This window comes from Nanorana parkeri, unplaced genomic scaffold (assembly GCF_000935625.1).
Source record: "Nanorana parkeri isolate BGI_ZX_2015 unplaced genomic scaffold, ASM93562v1 scaffold509, whole genome shotgun sequence".
Taxonomy (NCBI): domain Eukaryota; kingdom Metazoa; phylum Chordata; class Amphibia; order Anura; family Dicroglossidae; genus Nanorana; species Nanorana parkeri.
The window spans coordinates 66,752-84,714 of record NW_017306777.1 but is presented as its reverse complement, the minus strand read 5'-3'; the positions used below and the strand labels follow the sequence as shown (position 1 = coordinate 84,714).

Genomic DNA, 17,963 nt, shown 5'->3' with positions numbered 1-17,963 from the left:
TCATGTGCTGTGTTTCTGTGTCCTGGAAGAAGTTCTTTCCTCCAGCAGCATCACTTTTCATTGTACGGGTATAAGATGGCACGCTCCTTTTTTTATTAGAATTGTTCACATCAGTCTATAACTTTGACTGTAATTTGTTTAACTGTCAGCTTGTTTAAAATTGGGGGAGAGTCCTTTCCCCATCAACTTTGATTTTATTATCACAATGTGGATGATGCAGAATCAATTTTCCAGCAGGACATCAGAGTACAGGACATCAGAGTACAGGACATCAGAGTACAGGACATCAGAGTACAGGACATCAGAGTACAGGACATCAGAGTACAGGACATCAGAGTACAGGACATCAGAGTACAGGACATCAGAGTACAGGACATCACAGTACAGGACATCAGAGTACAGGACATCAGAGTACAGGACATCAGAGTACAGGACATCAGAGTACAGGACATCAGAGTACAGGACATCAGAGTACAGGACATCAGAGTACAGGACATTCAGTGGAATCTAACGAATTACAGATAAATATTGTGCACTACGTCTTGTAACCTGGTACTTTTTTGGGGGGTTTCTTTTATTATTATTCATATTGCTTTTTACATTTATCAATCGGTAGTGGGGCGGCCGAATAATCTAGGAGCCAGCAGATATATAAAGTTGTCACAAATCTGGACAGTTCAGACTTTGTAGGTGATAAATGTTGGTTGCCCTAATAAAAAACAAAAAACAGCTATTGGATCCAGACGCAAACGGCTATAAAAGTCAAGCTTGGTCACCTTCTACTGCTAAATCCTCTCTTGATCTTTTTTTAAAGAACACTAGGGTAGAAAAAAAGTTTAACCCTTGCAGTGCGGCTACTTCTGCACCGCAAGGGTTAACTGCTCATTTTCATCTAGGGACTTAAATTGAAAAGTTATGCTCGCAAGAACCTCGAAGCTGGGCGCCTGTGCTCTGTCCTCCTACGTTGTAGCGCTGGGTCTGTCCCTCAGCGTCCTCACATCCTCTATGTAGCGTATAGAAGGTGATGACTTGAGGATCCCTAGACCACTGCAGCGGAGGGGGAGCGAGGCTGAAAGGAATGGGGTAAGGGAAAAGGTATAGATGAGGACAAGCCGGCTCGGAGGATCCGGTGAGTATAACTTTTTTTTGTATTTTAGTCCCTAGACAAACATGAGCACTTAATCTTTGCAGTGTGGGGGTAGCCCCACTGCAAGGGTTAATAATTAAAAAAAAAAAAAAAAAAAATTTTGCCCGGGGTTCTACTTTAGTGTGATGTGATACTTAGCTGACCCGACCCAGGTAATGGTAAGAAAAATGACCCAAGTTGACCATTACAGAAAAAAGTTTAGATTTGGATATACAGGCATGTCTGGATCTTCAGACTGAGGTAGATGTCTGTTTTGTAGTAAAGGGAAGATCCATTGGTGTGCAGGTGAAATATTCTCTCTTTTGGATTTGTGCGGCACCATCCACGAGTTACTACAGCATTCAGATAACAAAGGGGTAGATTATACAAAAGTCTTTTGGTTTTGTATTCTCCATCTTTGTACCTGCATTTAAGCGGAGGTAAAGCTAAAAAAAAAAATGCTGACCGGTAGGGTTTTTATTATGTCCTCTTTCATAATTGCGCCTCCATTCCTGTCGGCGTTTTGTGTGCATTGGGACCCACATGCGCCGCCCGGTGTACAAGTTTGGGAAGTAGGGGAGTTTTTTTATCAGCCCGGCCTGGCCAATCAAGCGGCTGAAGATGTTGACCCCTGAAGAAGACCAGGTAAAGATGGAAGTGCCTGCGGTGGAGGAGAACACTGACATTTCAGTGCTGGAGGGGGATCGCCTGCAAGGTAAGTCGGCCATAATGTGCTAATATGCTGTGCATAATGAAACATTATGGCAAACACTGCCTGAGAGCACAAAATGCCAATTTAATGTTGGGGGTTTACTACCACGTTAAATGTAGATCTTTGTAGATTAGCCCCTCAACGTTGAGAAGATCAACAGTCCATTGGGCTGAACGAGAGAAATCTACATGTTTATGGCCAGCGTTGCTTTTATTCTTATATGCTCAGTCTTTTTTTGTTCCCTCTATTCTGCTCAGAATGCATTTGACAGATTGCTGCAGGAGACTTCCATTTTTCAGGTGGCTTTGCTTACTTGCAGGGTCTCTATGTAGCTACCACAAGGTTCACACTCGGGCAGCACGGAAAGGCTGCTGTGTAGAGTGACATCCCCTCCACCCATCTAATTTTGGTTGATGGCTAACCTGGTCATTCAGTTTTAGCACAGATGTGCATCTGCAGTGCATTGTGTGCACAAGGGTTAATAGGACGTGTAGTTCCTGGTTCAGGGCTTCAGATGTAAACAAGAAAATGGTTTGCATGCAGCTAATACTGCTTTACTTTTATGATTTATACATCTAAGCTGTTTGCTTTTCTTTAAAACATAACTGCAGGAAGCTGCATATCATGAATATTCTCTTATTTTTCTCCTAGGTCTAAGTGTGAAGATTGAAAACTGGTACATAATGGTGAGTACATCAGCCTTCCAACATTGTTAAAAAATGAACCTCAGTCAAAATAAAACTTTTCCATAGTTCACAGCTTCAAAGCTGTTCAGATTTCTGTAATTCAATAGAATCACTGGTCAATCAATAATGGCCATGCTTTGTGTGCACCCATCCTCAGTGTAGTGTTATCCTAACTGACACATGAAGGTATGCTCCTATAGGTTCATTGTTCTTATTCAAACTTACTCAGATTTTATTTGTCACGTATAAGTGATGGCGTACAGATGCCATTGTTTTGAGGTCTTTATATGTATGACTGTTAGTCCCATGTGCAGCCTGAAATGTCATATATAGTCAGTGTGCAATCAAATAGTGCTTGGGGCATTCTCTAAGTACATAAAATGCTGCCAATCTTATTTGTCCAAAGAGAATAGGTATACCTAAAGTTGGCTAGTGGTAGTAGTTGGTCACCTTGTTCTTGATGGAAGTGCCCTCCGCACACCTTTCAGCAGTCCCGGCCAACAATCAAATAAATGGTGCTCGAAGTAACTTCACGGATGGCACCGTGCAAAACACAAGATTGAAGAAATAGCCACACTGGCAATCTTTTTGAATAAATGGGTTTTAAAGACCCAAATAAATAGTCAGACTTTGTACCAACAGCCTCCATTATTAAAGCCCAACCTTTACTTTTCAGTTAAGGCAGCCATGCAGAGAATTTAAATATGAATGTGTAGTTCAACAACCAAAATTAAGCTAACCATACATACTGTGACCACATCTCTTGCCTTGAAGAAGGGACCCTGTGTGGCCCCGAAACGTCGGCTCATGTTGGATTTCTGTGACATCATTGTCCATTAAAAGGACTCATTCATTTTAACTTATGGAGTGCTGGTGACCTATTTCTTCAATCTGGTCACCTTGTTCTGTCGCATTAAAGACTTTCGCAGCTTATCCAAGCCGCTTCTTCAGTTATGAGTGTCAGGAACACACCCCAGCATTTACAGCCACACACGTACCACAGACACCTTAATCCAGTCACCATGTTGTCAAGTCAGATGTTGTTGTCCATAAACAGCATAAGACATGTGATCAATGCAGATCGGGGTGGTTCTACTTAGCTGTTGGGATATGTACATGACATGTCTCCAGCATTACAGAACAAGTCCAGTTGAATGTGACTAATTACTACTAGCTGGAAAATTGAGAACCATTGATGCACCGATACTGTTTTTTCGGTTGCAAGTAACGATATTTATGTTTTGGTACTCACCGATACCGGTACTTCCGGGAGCATGCAGCCGGCTTCCCGAACAATCTGTAAGCCGGGCAGCATGTCATTACCTGCTGCCCGGCTTATTGATTGCCCGGGAAGCCGGCTCCATGCTGATTGGCTGGCTCCATGCTGATTGGCCAGGAAGCCAGCTTCAAAGCCAATCGGCATTGAGCCGGCTTCCCTGCCAATCAGGGATGCGGGCCATACCTGTTCCCTGGCTTGCTGATTGTCCGGCTTCCCAGCCAATCGGCAAAAAGCCGGCTTCCTGGCTCCATATTCCCTTGCAGCACTGCCGGTCAGAGGAAATTTCCTTCTGAGCGGAAGTTCCGGTATCGGGGGTAAAGTATCTGAGCATTTGGGCAAGTACAAGTAGTCGCCCAAATACACGGTTTCGGCACACATACCAATACTAGTATCGGTGCATCCCTTTTTGAGAACCTTAACAGACATGTACTTAGGCCCCTTTCACACAGCTGATCAGGAGGCGATCTGTTCATGGATCCCCTCCTGATCAGGGGGGTTTGGATGTCACCGCTGTGACATCTGTGTCCCATCTAGTTTTTTTTCTCCCTCCATTCATCTAGACACTTTCGTGTATTCTGACAGCTGTGGGTGCCAGAAGTCTGGATACAATAGCTGGCAGGGTAGACTCCCCCCACCCATACTGTTAAGCATGGATTGGGGAATTGAGTGATTTTTACTACAGTATGTATGGTTAGCTTAATTTTGGTTGTTGAACTACACATTCATATTTAAATTCTCTGCATGGCTGCCTTAACTGAAAAGTAAAGGTTGGGCTTTAATAATGGAGGCTGTTGGTACAAAGTCTGACTATTTATTTGGGTCTTTAAAACCCATTTATTCAAAAAGATTGCCAGTGTGGCTACCAGGGGAATTATTTTGTTCATGACTGCTATAAGACTGTAGGGCTGCAACAACAAATCGACATAATCGATCTATAATCGATTATTGAAAAAGTTGTCCACACTTTTTCAATCATCGATTAATCGGCTTCCGATTGGTTGGCTCTGTTCACAGCTCCACGCCTCCTCCCCCACCTCACGCTCGCCGCTGCCAGACCCGGCCGGCCGCATCCACACGCCGCACCTCCTCCCCGCCTCGCGCTTACCACCCGCCCACATCCACGATCGCCACAGGGACGCGGGGAGAAGTAGTAAGGAGGAGCAGGTGTGGGTGGATGACAGCCGATGATAGACAGGTCCGATCTCAGAAACAAGTTGCTGGAAGACTGCTCAGGTAAGCCTGCACTCTCCACCCCACATGGTGCTCTATAATGTATTGCTGGGATAGTGGGATTAGTATTCCTCTATAGCTGATGGTGCATTCTGCTGTACTGTATATTATACAGAGCAATGTACCATCAGCTATAGAGGAATACAAATCCCAGCAATACATTTGTTTGTATAATGTATTGCTGGGATTTGTGGTATTCTGCATTGCGCTGTATAGAGGACTACAAATCCCATAAATTATACAGTGCAATGCGGAATTCCACCAGCTATATAGGACTACAAAACCCAGCAATAGTACATTATACAGCGCAATGCAGAATACCACCAGCTATAGAGGACTACAAATCCCAGCAATAGTACACTATACAGCGCAATGCAGAGTACCACCAGCTATAGAGGATTACAAAACCCAGCAATAGTACATTATAGCTGGTGGTATTCTGCATTGTGCTGTATAATGTACTATTGCTGGGTTTTGTAGTCCTCTATAGCCGGTGCCATTCTGCATTCATTGCTGTATAATTTTACACTTTCTTCATTTCACTATATTGCACACCACACATTTTTGTTTTTCTTTTTTACTTCTACCGCTCTAAGCTTGCTCCTGTGATGGACTACAGTCTCAATACAAACTAGTAGTCCCATCACTGGAGCCGTTTTTTAACTTATTTTTTATCCGATTTAATTGAACTTAATAATCAGCTAATTAATCGATTTTGAAAATAATCGTTAGCTGCAGCTCTATAAAACTGTACTTGGTTACTGTTTCAGCCGATTTGAATGAAAAGTCCCAGTGCGTGCTAGATGTAACTGCCTGGACTATGTGCTAACAGATTTTTTTTTTTTTTTTAACCCCCTGGTTGTAGCAATACCCAATTGTCTTATTTTCAGTCAAGAAGATGTATGCTGCTTTTAACTGGATCATTGCATTTCATTAAACTACAATGCAAATGATTGATTAAGGGGATTGTATAGCAACGAATCTCCTGTCTTGCATTGCAGATATTGAATGTAGAAAACATGGAAAAGATCTTTCTTTTACGTGCTGGATCAAGCATTGCTGAATCTTTTGAAATGTTGCAAAATATTATCGATGCGCAAACATGTCACAGTTCAAGGACCTGAGACATAATAGAATGCAAGCATGTGTTTTTTTTCACCTTTTTAATAGAAAGGGCATGAATCCAGAGGAGACGAATACAGTAACATATTAATCATGCTGTAACCTTGATTTGTCAATCATTAACTTAACCCGCACCTTCCATTTCTCTTTTATCTTTCATTATCACGGAAATTGTTATTTGTGTTTGTGTTTTCAGACATTGTTAAAGGAAACGGATGACTAATTCTGCAACTTTAGAGGCATCAGAGACCCGATCAGCACAGGGTCACTTGTAAAGAATGACATACCCATAATAAGAGTCACTGTTCTTCCTTTTCCAATGGCCCATTTGATTAAATGTTGCCCTTCCTAGTGCTCGCTGGCAGTTGTATAAATTACTTTTATACTATGTGTGTGCTGGATAAAACTGGTATTGGACCCAGCCAGTAGGTTGGAACGCCTGCAGCGGCTGGGGGGCATCGAAGAGGATTTGTTTCAACAAATGGGCATCTGCAAAGTATAGTGACCTTTGTGACCGACTCAGGTGGAGAAATTTGTTGGTACCTTTTTTTTTTTTTTTTCTTCATTTTATATTATGGCCACAGTTCCCATTTAAAGGAGATCCCACCATCATAACAAAGATGCAACTATAATTCAATATAAAGTTCATATAATTTATTAAACATATCTAACACTCTTAAAATAAAAAAAAAAACCACACATATAAAATCTATATTGCACAATCCATTCACTCGGCTAACCATATATCGGGTAGAAACTTGTTGATGGACATCAAAATGTCCGAAACTGCTACAGTTCAAAAATATGTATGGGTGTTTGTAATCCACAGGCTCCAAGTATCCAATACTTAGTATATGATATCAAGGTTCCTTGATGATTAGAGGGATCAAGATAATCCAGTGTGTAACTTATAAATGATGCCAAAAAAACAACCCAGGACTACAGTCCAATTATATCACATCTCCATGAGAGTGAAATATAGAGAGTAGCTGGTGAGATCCGGATCATGAGCAACTTCCGACACCGTTCGTCCACACTGTAACTGGTGATAATGTCTTGGACCCACTGTGGAAGTGTTGCAGATTCGAACAAGAGTCCATAATGCCGAGGAAATCGGCAACCACCGCGCTACTCCCTTGCGTGTTTCTGCCCTGTCAGGGCTTCGTCAGAGGGGCGTAGTATGCTTGTAGTTTGTACCAGGTGGTTTAAATCCAAGAACAGAAATGATCAATTAGATTTTTGATTGCTCAGCGTTCCAATCACCACCAGCAAACATGAGCAACCTCCCATTTGCGTTCCACAAGTTTCATAATTATTAATTATGGAATTGATAACAATGAAAAAACATAATTCAATGCATCAAAAATATACATCTAAATATTTTTTACAGCTCATTGAAACAAGCTTCACTCCTCCTGAAAGGTGATCAAATTAAAAGCAATTGTCTCATGTATACCTTCATGCCTTTTGGTATGTTATACAGGAAAGCAAAGAAATTGTGAAAAGAGTTAACGCTTTACAGTATTGCTTATTCTACAAAGATATTCTAAAATTGTCTGGACAGATTTGGTGGCTTCTGTAATTAGATTACATGGCTGAAGACACGTGTGATACTGTAAATCAGGCTATTTAAACGGTAAAAAGTAGTCCCTCTGCTGCTTGGTGGTATTGTGTGCACCACACTGAACATAGATCCAGAGAAAGTGAAGAAGAGTTGTCTGAGAAGAACGGAAATAAAATTATACACATGTAAGGGCTTTAAGACCACTGCCGAGCAGTTTGATGTTTCTTTGACCACCGTTGCAAATACGAAAGAAAAATCAAACTGTAAAGGCAATTTAATTAGGTGGTAACCATAACGGGGAGAAGCTTGCGCAATGCAGCATATTTCATAGGCTGCAGGATAGCTGACCATGCACAGTACAGCACTTGGACTTAAGTCGAGTGGGAGTCACATGGACAGAAACATCGATGGTGCAATCTTGCATAGGAGCATCTAAGAACAACAACCGATAACAATGTCTCAATTGGATGCACCTTTGGATATCGGCTATGGATCCGCATTTTCCAAAGTGCATGATGATTTGCAATACAGGAAAGTCTGCGCACAATGGGTTCCCAAACAGCTTACTGCTCTGCACAAGCAACAACGTGTGGAGGTTGTGACCCAGTTCTTGAGACGGTATGAAGATCAGAGTATTCTGGAGGTAATTGTCACCGGCAACATGAGTGCACCACTACAACCCAGACACCAAAAAGGTGGCGCTCCGTGGTCGCAGGTTCACTTCAGATTATGAAGTAAGGGAAGCGGTGCAGCATCCGAAAAGCTTCTCTGCAGGAATACAGAAGCTAGTTGAACGATGCAACAAGTGCATCATCTTGTATGATGACTATGTGGAAAAGTGATAAGTTCAAGTGCTCAGTTACTTCTATTAAAGTTGTTGTTTTGCCTTTTTACTTTTTTGAATCTCCCTTGTATCATGGAGGAGTTTGATAGGAGTGTGTAGCCAACCTCTCCAGATATTGCTCCAAAAGGAAAATTGACCCCAAACTTAACAGAAGGATAGTGTGAATGGTAGACCATGAGCCAAGGAAAACTTCCAAAGAGATAACAAGCTGAACTCCAAGATCATTGCACTCCAAGGTACATTGATGTCTTATTGCACCATCTGTTGCTTTTTGAGTGACATTGGATTCAAAGAAGTTTCCACATTTGAAAAACATAAAAAACAGCCTGACTGTAATCGGCTAAAATGCATATTTACAAGCCACAATAATTCTGGGAGCCTTTTTAATAGCCATGACAAAACTGGAGCTTTTTGGCAAGTCACGTAAGCTTTATCTTCAGACAAAAAAGCTTGCACAGAAAAGAACACCATCCCTACTGTGTATCCTGGCGCAGGCCTGGTTATGTTTTGGGGCAGCTTTGCTGCGCCTGGCACATGGTACTTTTGGTCTCTGCAAGGCACAATGAAATCTCAAGACTATCAAGAAATTCTAGAATGCAACTTACTATGCAGTGTCCAAAAACTCTGTTTATTTTGCTGGTCATGGATCCTCTAAAAGGGTAATTACCTAAAGCACTCAATAACTAGGAACAAAACATTGGACTAATCTGAAGTGGCCTTTTATGAACCCTGATCTGTATCCAGCTATGGCAAGAGCTGAAACATGCAGTCTGGAAGAGGCACTCTTCAAACATAGGACATCTGGAGCTGTTTACACAACAAGAGTGGGACAAAATACCTGGTGGCAGGTGCAGAAGTTTGAGTTACAGAAATGCCTTGTTTGCAGTTATTGCCTTCAAAGGTTGTGCAACAAAATATTCTGTTAAGGGTCCTATCATTCTTAAAATATTCTTCTGATTAAAAAATGAAAAGCAAAGCCTGACTTGTATTACATATGGAATAAACAATGGTGTGTGTTTTTTTTTTTTTTAAATATTTTTTGTGTTGAAGGTTACCAACAAGTTTTGTCCATGTCTGTATGTAATTCTCTGCAACTGATCTAGTGCTGACAGGGTCATTTAAAAGCACTCTTCAGTTGCATCCTGGGAGTGCAGTAGTGTTTTGGCTGTTGCTTTAAAGCACAACTTCAGTTTCCATAACAAAGACAAATTGATGAACTTGCTTACTAGAAGTTGTTGACCACGTATGCAAGCATCCAAAAAGTGCTTGGATGTCTTCTTGATTCAGACTTTCACCATTTTTGCTGATTCCCAGTCAATCTGTGTAGCTTCAATTTTATGTTCTGTCCAGCTTTAAATTCCACTAGTTGTTCCCCACTCTCAATGTGCTATCCCATTCATCCCGCAACTCATGCCTGTTACTATCGCCTCTTCACATGGCTTCTTGTATATCATCTGTGCATGCCCTAAAATGTATTAAAGGGAGAGATAGAAAAAACAGAAGGTACTTTTCCTTATAGAATTACCTTTTTAATAAAAGTCTAAACCCATGACGTATAGCAAAATTATGTAATTAAGCATACCACCTACATTCTCAACACATTTTATCCATTATAGGCTTGCTTGCTTAAGGAACTAGTAGATGGGCAAGCGGTCTGCATCAGAACATTGTATACATTCGTTGAGTTTAAAATTTGATCCATGGGTAAAAGGGGTGAGCCTTTGGTTGGTTAAGTCACTTTTTACATTTAAACATATATTCAGTCTGTAACATGTTGTGTTACTGTAATCAATTTAAAAAGGGTTGTTTTTTTTTTCCCTCCCCCTTTACAATCTTGCGGTACCATAGTTTCATGACTGTGTTACAGGCACGGATTTTGAAGAAGCTTACTCTTGTGCGTAATCTGTTTATCAGGCAAGCAGTTGTAGTATACAGTCACTCAGCTGGTAGGTTCTTGCTGGTGGTTTTCCCAGAGGAAAATGGGCCACACACTAGGACTTGTTGCTACAAGAATCACACAACAGGGAATATAGCCTACACAAGGGAAATGACTCCGTCAAGCCGCCACAGGGCAAATGTGGCTTCTTGGAAGCTACACATTTATAAAATCTCTTCGTGAAACGCATCCAGCAAGAACTATGTCTTGGGGAAACGTTTATCAGGGGTTGAACAAAATGGGGAAAATTGAATTGGGTACCACTTGAGACAAGAGGTTGCTTGTACATGTGTAAGGTTTGATGCAGATACCTCTTGTGTGAATGCAGAAGATACACACCCCTTTCTCCGTACTACTTTCACTCCTATGCATTAGCAGCTGTGCTCCTATGATGCAATCTAACAAGCCATTGCCCACATGGAACTGAATAATAACGATCTGTATAACCGCATTTGGCTGCACTCTGTGCTTTTTTTTTTTTTTTTTTTTTTTTTTTTTTTTTTTTTTTTTCTCTCTTTGTGCTCATCCATTTATCTGCTCCTTCAGCCTTGTCTGCTCAGGTGTTAAACGCTGTAGCGGTTTTTTTTTTCCTTGTCTGTGTTGCAGTTAGGAAAATATACTTTCTTAAATTGTCCTGACCACTATTGTCACCCTGACTGAAAGTGAAGGTAAATCCAGAATTTTTACTTGCCCCTAGAAAAGGGATAGAAGGGAAATCTTCCAATGGAGATACTTTTTCTCATTACAACTGCCTAAGAGGAGAATTCCTTTTACAGATATCCTCCTACTTTCTGTAGAATATACAGGAGAAGAAGTGAAGGGAAATCTCCCTAATGCAACACGGATGGCATGAAAAACAAACATCTGACAGTTGCTTTACTCTATACAAAATGACAATAAATGTTTTGGCTTTAGATATACTTTAAATACTTTTGCTGATTTGAATGACTTAAAATAAGGATTTTGTTTTCTGATGAACCAGATACACTGCAGGTCAGCACAGATAGGCAGACCATGATTGCCATTGACTTTTTTTGTCCCACTGATTTGAATGCTTCTGCTTGTATATGTACACCTGTGTAATCTTCTAGAGGTTAACGGAGTCCTTGACAGCAGTTAAAGTGAGTGCAGGAATGTAGATGTGAAGATTCAACATAAGGGTACCCTTAATCAAGATGGAATTTGTTCATTCTACAGGTAAATTACAATCTTGATCATCTGCCCTCGGTTATGTCTGGCTGCTTGACCGACTATTTTCAGCCTAAGAGACTGAGGCCAGCACATCCACAGCCAGCCATAACCCTGCACAGAATCCCCCTCTTTGCCTCCATTGTATGCTAGGACCGCCTGCGTCTTAACAGCCAATAATGTCACGTGTGCCCAGCATCATAGGATGATCAAGTAACTCCTTCCATCCAGACCGGCAGACTGCTCTGTCTTTTGCCTGCTGATGTAAGGGGGGGCACTCTTGAGTGTAAGCGCAAACATGAGATTCGGACCTCTTCTGGAAGAAAATGTACTTGCCTCCTGTAGAGGACCTTCTAAAGCAACTTTCTTATTCATTAACTTGGCTAATGTATTACTACAATATAACCCCAGTTGTATAAGGGATAAAATGCACCCACACTGATTTTAATATTGTTATCAAGTGATTGTGATTAATAAATGTTTAACTATGGTCAAAGGTTTAGTGGTCATAGTCTTCGGCACCTGGCTGTGTCCATTTTCCCTGACAGAGCTTGGCACTGTCATGTGTATAGTAATGCTGAAGGCAGCACTGGGTCTTTGGTTCTGAGACATGACACTCCTTTAGGGAGTTTTGCTGCAAATTTCCAACACGGTTTACTGATTTGGTTTTTCTTTTTTCCCCCAACAAGCTTCTTTTTAGTGTTTTCACAGATTACATTTCCAGTACAATCCTGATCTTTCCATTTCCGTGACAAAAGTTCAGTGTAGTGTAAATTCTGACACAGCAGCAAGACTGAGAACAGCAACAAGACACATGGTAGTCCTACAGCATCAACAAGGTTTCTCACAGGCAGATATTTCAAAGAGAAGTATTTTCAAATGTGCTGTTAAAGCTTCTCTTTAGAAGTAAAGGGAAACCTGGCAAAAATGAGTACGGAAAAACACAGCGGTTGACCAAGCAACCTTTTGAGGGCAGCAGTTTAAAGACGCCAAATGCTAACTTTACTTCACAATCGAAAGATGCCCAGTGGTACCATCCGCTCAGAGTTTGCAGAAACCAGTGGGACCCTGTTAAACTTTTACAGTCCAGAGTCTGGTCAGATGAGTTTTCATAAAAGACTTTTGGCTAAATAGCCACACCTGTGACATTGAAACCGGGTCAAGCGACTGGCCTATGCCTGAAAACACAAAGACTGGTGTGCAGAAACATGGTAGCAGGCGGTCTGCACTTATGAGTCAAAATTTTAAATGTTTGGCTGTAACAGGGCAGTTTGTCAAAGGTCTGCAGAGCAGAACAACGTTGAATGCCTGCAGGCAACAGAGAAACATGGTGGAAGCTCCTTGCAGGTTTGGGCCTGCTTTTCTGTACATGGCGTTAAGGATTTGAATGACTGGTCTCCTTAGTGCTAAAAATGTTGATAGGCAGATACTTATCCATGGCACATGATCAGGGAGGCGTCTGTTCGATGGCAAATTCATTCTGTAGCAGGACAGTGAACTCATACTAATGCTTGGCCATACACTGTACCATTTTTTTTTTTTTTGTTTAGCCTTTTGGCTGAATGGAAAAAAAAAAATCAGATTCCCCCATCAATGCTAAGCAGCGTTGATGGATAAATCCCCTGCTGTTTCCATTGTATTCGGGCTATTACCAGTTTCTCAGCTTTTTTAGCTTGTGCATAACAGTAGAAGAGAAAAAGGTGTCGTTGTTGACAGTGTGGGGTTTTCTTTGCATTTAATTATCACCTCTAGCACATAGGACCACACTGAATTTGTACAGCAGTTCTAATGTTCTATAGAAAGTCTCTGGGGAGATGTGTTTTCAGGCAGAGGAATGTGTGCTTTGTCATGTAGATTGCAATACGCCTGTTAAGCATACCAGCATTGCCATGGATCATGAGGGCTACCGTTTTATAAATTCATTTTCTAGACTTGGTTGTTCCTTTTTTAAACCTGTAAAATTCTTGTAGTACTTGATGTGACTGTTAAAAGTGGAACCGAATGCAAAAAGTCAATATTTGCGGTTTTTATATAGAACATTTTAGTATGTTAATTGTTCCTAAGCAGTAGCCTGAAAAATCTACCTTTTTATTTGTCTTAAACTGCTCCCGAAGAACTGCAGTGCACTTCTTGGTATGTAAGTGTGCCTGGGCACTCCTGTCCCTACAGCCTTATGACTGTATATCTGCAGTGTGAGACCTTAGGCCCTGCTGCTTCTGACCACTAGTCTCAGGAGATTTTGAGTGAGATTTAGTTACATGACTACTGTGCTTCAGGCTCTCCTTGCTGATGGCTCTAACAAAGGGAAGCAAAATAATATCTCTGCCAAGATGGCCACCTTCACACAGACACAGTGCAGAACAAAGCGTGGTAAGTCTGTAATGGGAAAAGCTCAGCTAATCGGAGGGCACAGGCAATACTGATAAATAAGCGTTTGCGCTCTGCCTGCACAGGGTCCAGAGTTTAGCTCCTCTTTTAAGATATATGTGAGTATAATTACACAAAAATAAACTTTAGAGATCTTGTTAGGCGCCTGATCAGATATGTAATTTTAAGGTTATCAGGTTTAGGGATCAGGTTAAGGATTAAAGGAGAACTATGGGGTAAGTGTTTTTCCCCATAGTTCTCCTAAGGGTCACGGGAGGACATAAACTAACATCCTCTTGTGACCCAAAGCTCAGTATATCGTGAGCTACAGCTCGCGGTATACTGAGAGCGCCGCAGCCGGGACGGATCCCGACATTACTGTTGAAATCCACCCAGCTGCGTGAGTGATAGCTGGCTTTGCCTATCTAGAGGCAGAGCCAGCTGGACCCGCCTCCTCCCCCGTCTGTTCCTCCAGTCAGCGCTGGAGTATCGGAGCGGGGAGGGGGGGGAAATCTCCCTGCCGAGAGCCGTGACTGTCACTCACTGCAGGGAGATCGAGAAGTGAGCGAGCGACGGTATGTGTTCGCTCACTTCCCGATTTTATTGAGCCGACTGGTTACATTGTCGCACGTCGGTTTGAACTGAGGTTGAGTGAAAATCACTTGCCTCATAGTTCTCCTTTTTTAATTTTAGGGTCAGGATTTTTTTAGTTTTAATTTATAGGCCTTAGGTTGATAATTTTCGGGGTTAGGGCACAACTGACCTAAAGCCTTTTTTTTCTTTTTTTAAATTGAAGCTGCTTTTACCCTTTTTTTTTTTTTTTTTTTTTTTTTTTTTTTTTTTTTTGCTCCTCACCACTAGAGGTCATAGGATCTCTGTGAAACCACCAAATTAGGTTCTTGAAACTCCAACTCTTGAAAGATCGTTCATACAGGTTTAGGCCCATGGAGGAGTGAGAAAGTCAACCTTTTGGCACTGTCGCCACCATCCTATTTCGTGGGGAAGAGGAACAGCTAGGAGAATCAAACCCAAACCACCAACATCTGTGAAGAACTTTAAATAGAAATAGTAGGCGACTGTTGGTGCTGGATCCAAAGTTGAGTTTATTTCCAAGGATTCGTGTGGACTTATGCGATCCAGGGTGCATTTAAACACTGGGCAGGAAGCTCATGCTTACTGAATGCTCTACAAGAAAACTTTAGAATGCAACCAGAGAAAACTTTAGAGTTTGTTCAATTAAAACAGTCTAATAAATTCTATAATGTGTGGTCAATGCGTTTCCAGGGCCAGAAAGACCAGAGCTTGGGATATTAAAGCAGGTTGAGGTTGAACTGTGGGGATAAGGAGGAGAATAAAAATGGTGGTGAGAATAGGCACACTTCTCTGCAACTGGTTTTACAGCCTCTGTCAATACTCCAAGCCATGGTGAAGGATGCTCTCTTTCTGATCCCTGATGCACATTAACTGCACATACGGAATTTATCAGACTGTTATTAAAGGAAAAAATGTAGCGTTGGGGCCCTTTTACTTTTCAGTGTGGTTCTCCATTCATGTTTCTCAAGAACAATATTCGATGGCATGTACACGGACTGTCAATCTCTTTTTGTACAAAAAGTGTGCTTCTATCATACTGGGAATGACAAAGATTTTGCAACAATATTCTGGTCCGGGCCCTATGAAAGGCTTGTGACACGTGCAGCTGATTCAGGTAGTTCCTGTTTGCCTGACTTTCACAATGTGTTGCTATGTCTGCAAAAAACCTAAAAGAATTGCCTCCAGTTCTTGGATAACGAAACTAGAGGCATTTAAGTCCAAATCTAGTTTGGCATATAGACAAAGGCCAGTGCTCAAAGTGAAGCTGCTGTGTAGTAAATAACGTTGTATTTGTGCGCTGTTCTTTACTACACAGTGACTGGAAAGCTTCATACTCAAATGACAACCAATGACACATCCCCCTGCCCATTCATTCATTCCATTTGGCACACAAAGACCCTTGTGTATAAAGGTTTTGTAGTGCAAAAAGAGTGTTACTAATCATAGGAATTGTATTTTTCCGTTTCTTGAAGCAACAATATTTGAGTTCGCTGTAGGGTAAGGTTGCTCACCTTGGGCATGCAAGGGCAGGCGCAGTTACATTTATATACATTCCAGTAACGTTGACAAACAATGTGACTAGCCAACATCCCTTTTCAGCACAGCTTTCCTTTAAAGGTTACAATCCAGTCAAAATGAAATGTCAAAAGATAAGTGCACTTATCCTTTTTTTTTTTCCCCCTGACCTAACCTAATCCACCATTCCCCTTCCATATAATGCATACTTGCCTCGATCCAATGACCACAGCCTCTGTTTTGCTTACATCCAGTGCTGCAAATCGCATGGTCCTGGCCACGCCTGCAAACTACAGCCCCTAAATCTCCTATAGGGTAGTGTTCTGAGGCCGAAGACTATAGGAGACATTACCATAGAAATCTAGAGAGCTGTAATATTCAGGCTCGGCCTGAGGAATGAGACTTGAATGTACACAAACAATGGTGGCCGCGACCATTAGTTCGAGGCATGTATGCATCTGTGGAAGGGGAGTGGGTTAGGTCGGGACAAAGGAGTAAAAGTATAAGCGAGCTTTGTCCTCCTTCCTCATTTCCAGTGGTGGCTGTGGGCACCCTCCTGGAGTACTGTGAGTCGAGGCCAGTGTGATGACCCACCCTCAAGGTATGTACATTCCAGCCTGGACTTGGATGATGCTGGGTGTCCTTCATCCCGGAAGACGAGTGGCACTGCACCTTTTGTGGAGTATTTTATTTCAGGAGACAGTGCTGGAGACCACTCTAACTTTGTATTCCTATCCATCCAGGGAAAGTCTAGCAGTATCATTTTATTGGAAGAGATGGTCAGAAGATGCCTATACACACATTTTCCCATTTTGGTTGTCTTTTCACCATCACTTTTGGAGAGTGATTGTGTGGTATTGAGTGGTTGTACCTTGATCAGATGAGTGTGAACGTGTTGGGTGATTCTTGCGTTTTTGTTTTGCGATGTTAAGCTCGCTGCACATTGCTGTGGGGGTTGAGGGATTGATACTCTGTTACTTTGGAATTTCCTATGTTTAAAATGTACTATCCCTTTTATAAATAGGTATCTTGCCAGTGTAATGTAAAAAACAGCAGCCTTTCTTCCAAGGATGTGGCCTGCAACTGCCATTGATGGTCGTATTAAAAAGCCTTCACTCTGCAGTCACGCCTTCACTCTGCAGTCACATTGACCTGTGTTTTTCACTAGCGCCCAGTGAATTTGTGGGCTGCTTTTCTTGAAATGCAAACCCACAAACACTGGCAAGATACTGTACGGTCGCACGTCTTCCGTCGAACCAGCATGCTAAAAAACCCGCCGGGAATCGTACGATTCTCGGCAAGTTAGTGGCCTGCTGGTTCGACAACTGCCGAACGGGCCGGTGTGCGCACACTGCCCGTTTGCAGTCAACGTAAGCCCGCCCCTCCATTACAGTCATCGTAAGCCCGCCCCTCAGGGGGGCGGGCTTGCGATGATCGCAAGTACGATCTGCCTGTCCAAGATGGGCAGATCGTACGTTTTTTTTTTTTAAAAGTACTTTACAACCCTCGCAAGACCAGGTCTTGCGATGTTTGTAAGGTGTATGGGCACCTTTTAGAAAGATGGACCTAAATCAAATTAAATGTTTTGTGTGTGGAAAAAAAATTAAATAATTTTGTGTGTAGTTTTTTTTTAGGCCTTGTTCACACCGAAAGCGGGTGCGTTCCAGAGCTGCAGCTGCTGGAACGCACCGCGATTGCTAAGAAACTAAGCACGTTCTGTGGTGGTGCATTGAATTCAATGCACCGCAACACCCCCCCTCCCGCCCCAGAACGTGGGTGGAAGTTTCTTAGCGATTTGCG

At 42.0% G+C, this 17,963-nt stretch overlaps 1 protein-coding gene across 1 annotated transcript in view; it reads left to right on the top strand.

Annotated features, from left to right (window-relative positions):
• MTMR4 (myotubularin related protein 4) overlaps positions 1 to 17,963 on the top strand; it is a 74,053-nt gene that overhangs the window by 8,047 nt on the left and 48,043 nt on the right. Inside the window, exon 2 of the mRNA XM_018561245.1 lies at positions 2,490 to 2,524. Coding sequence (XP_018416747.1) covers positions 2,522 to 2,524 — 3 coding nt within the window. The 5' untranslated portion in view covers positions 2,490 to 2,521. The remainder of the gene's footprint in view (positions 1 to 2,489; positions 2,525 to 17,963) is intronic.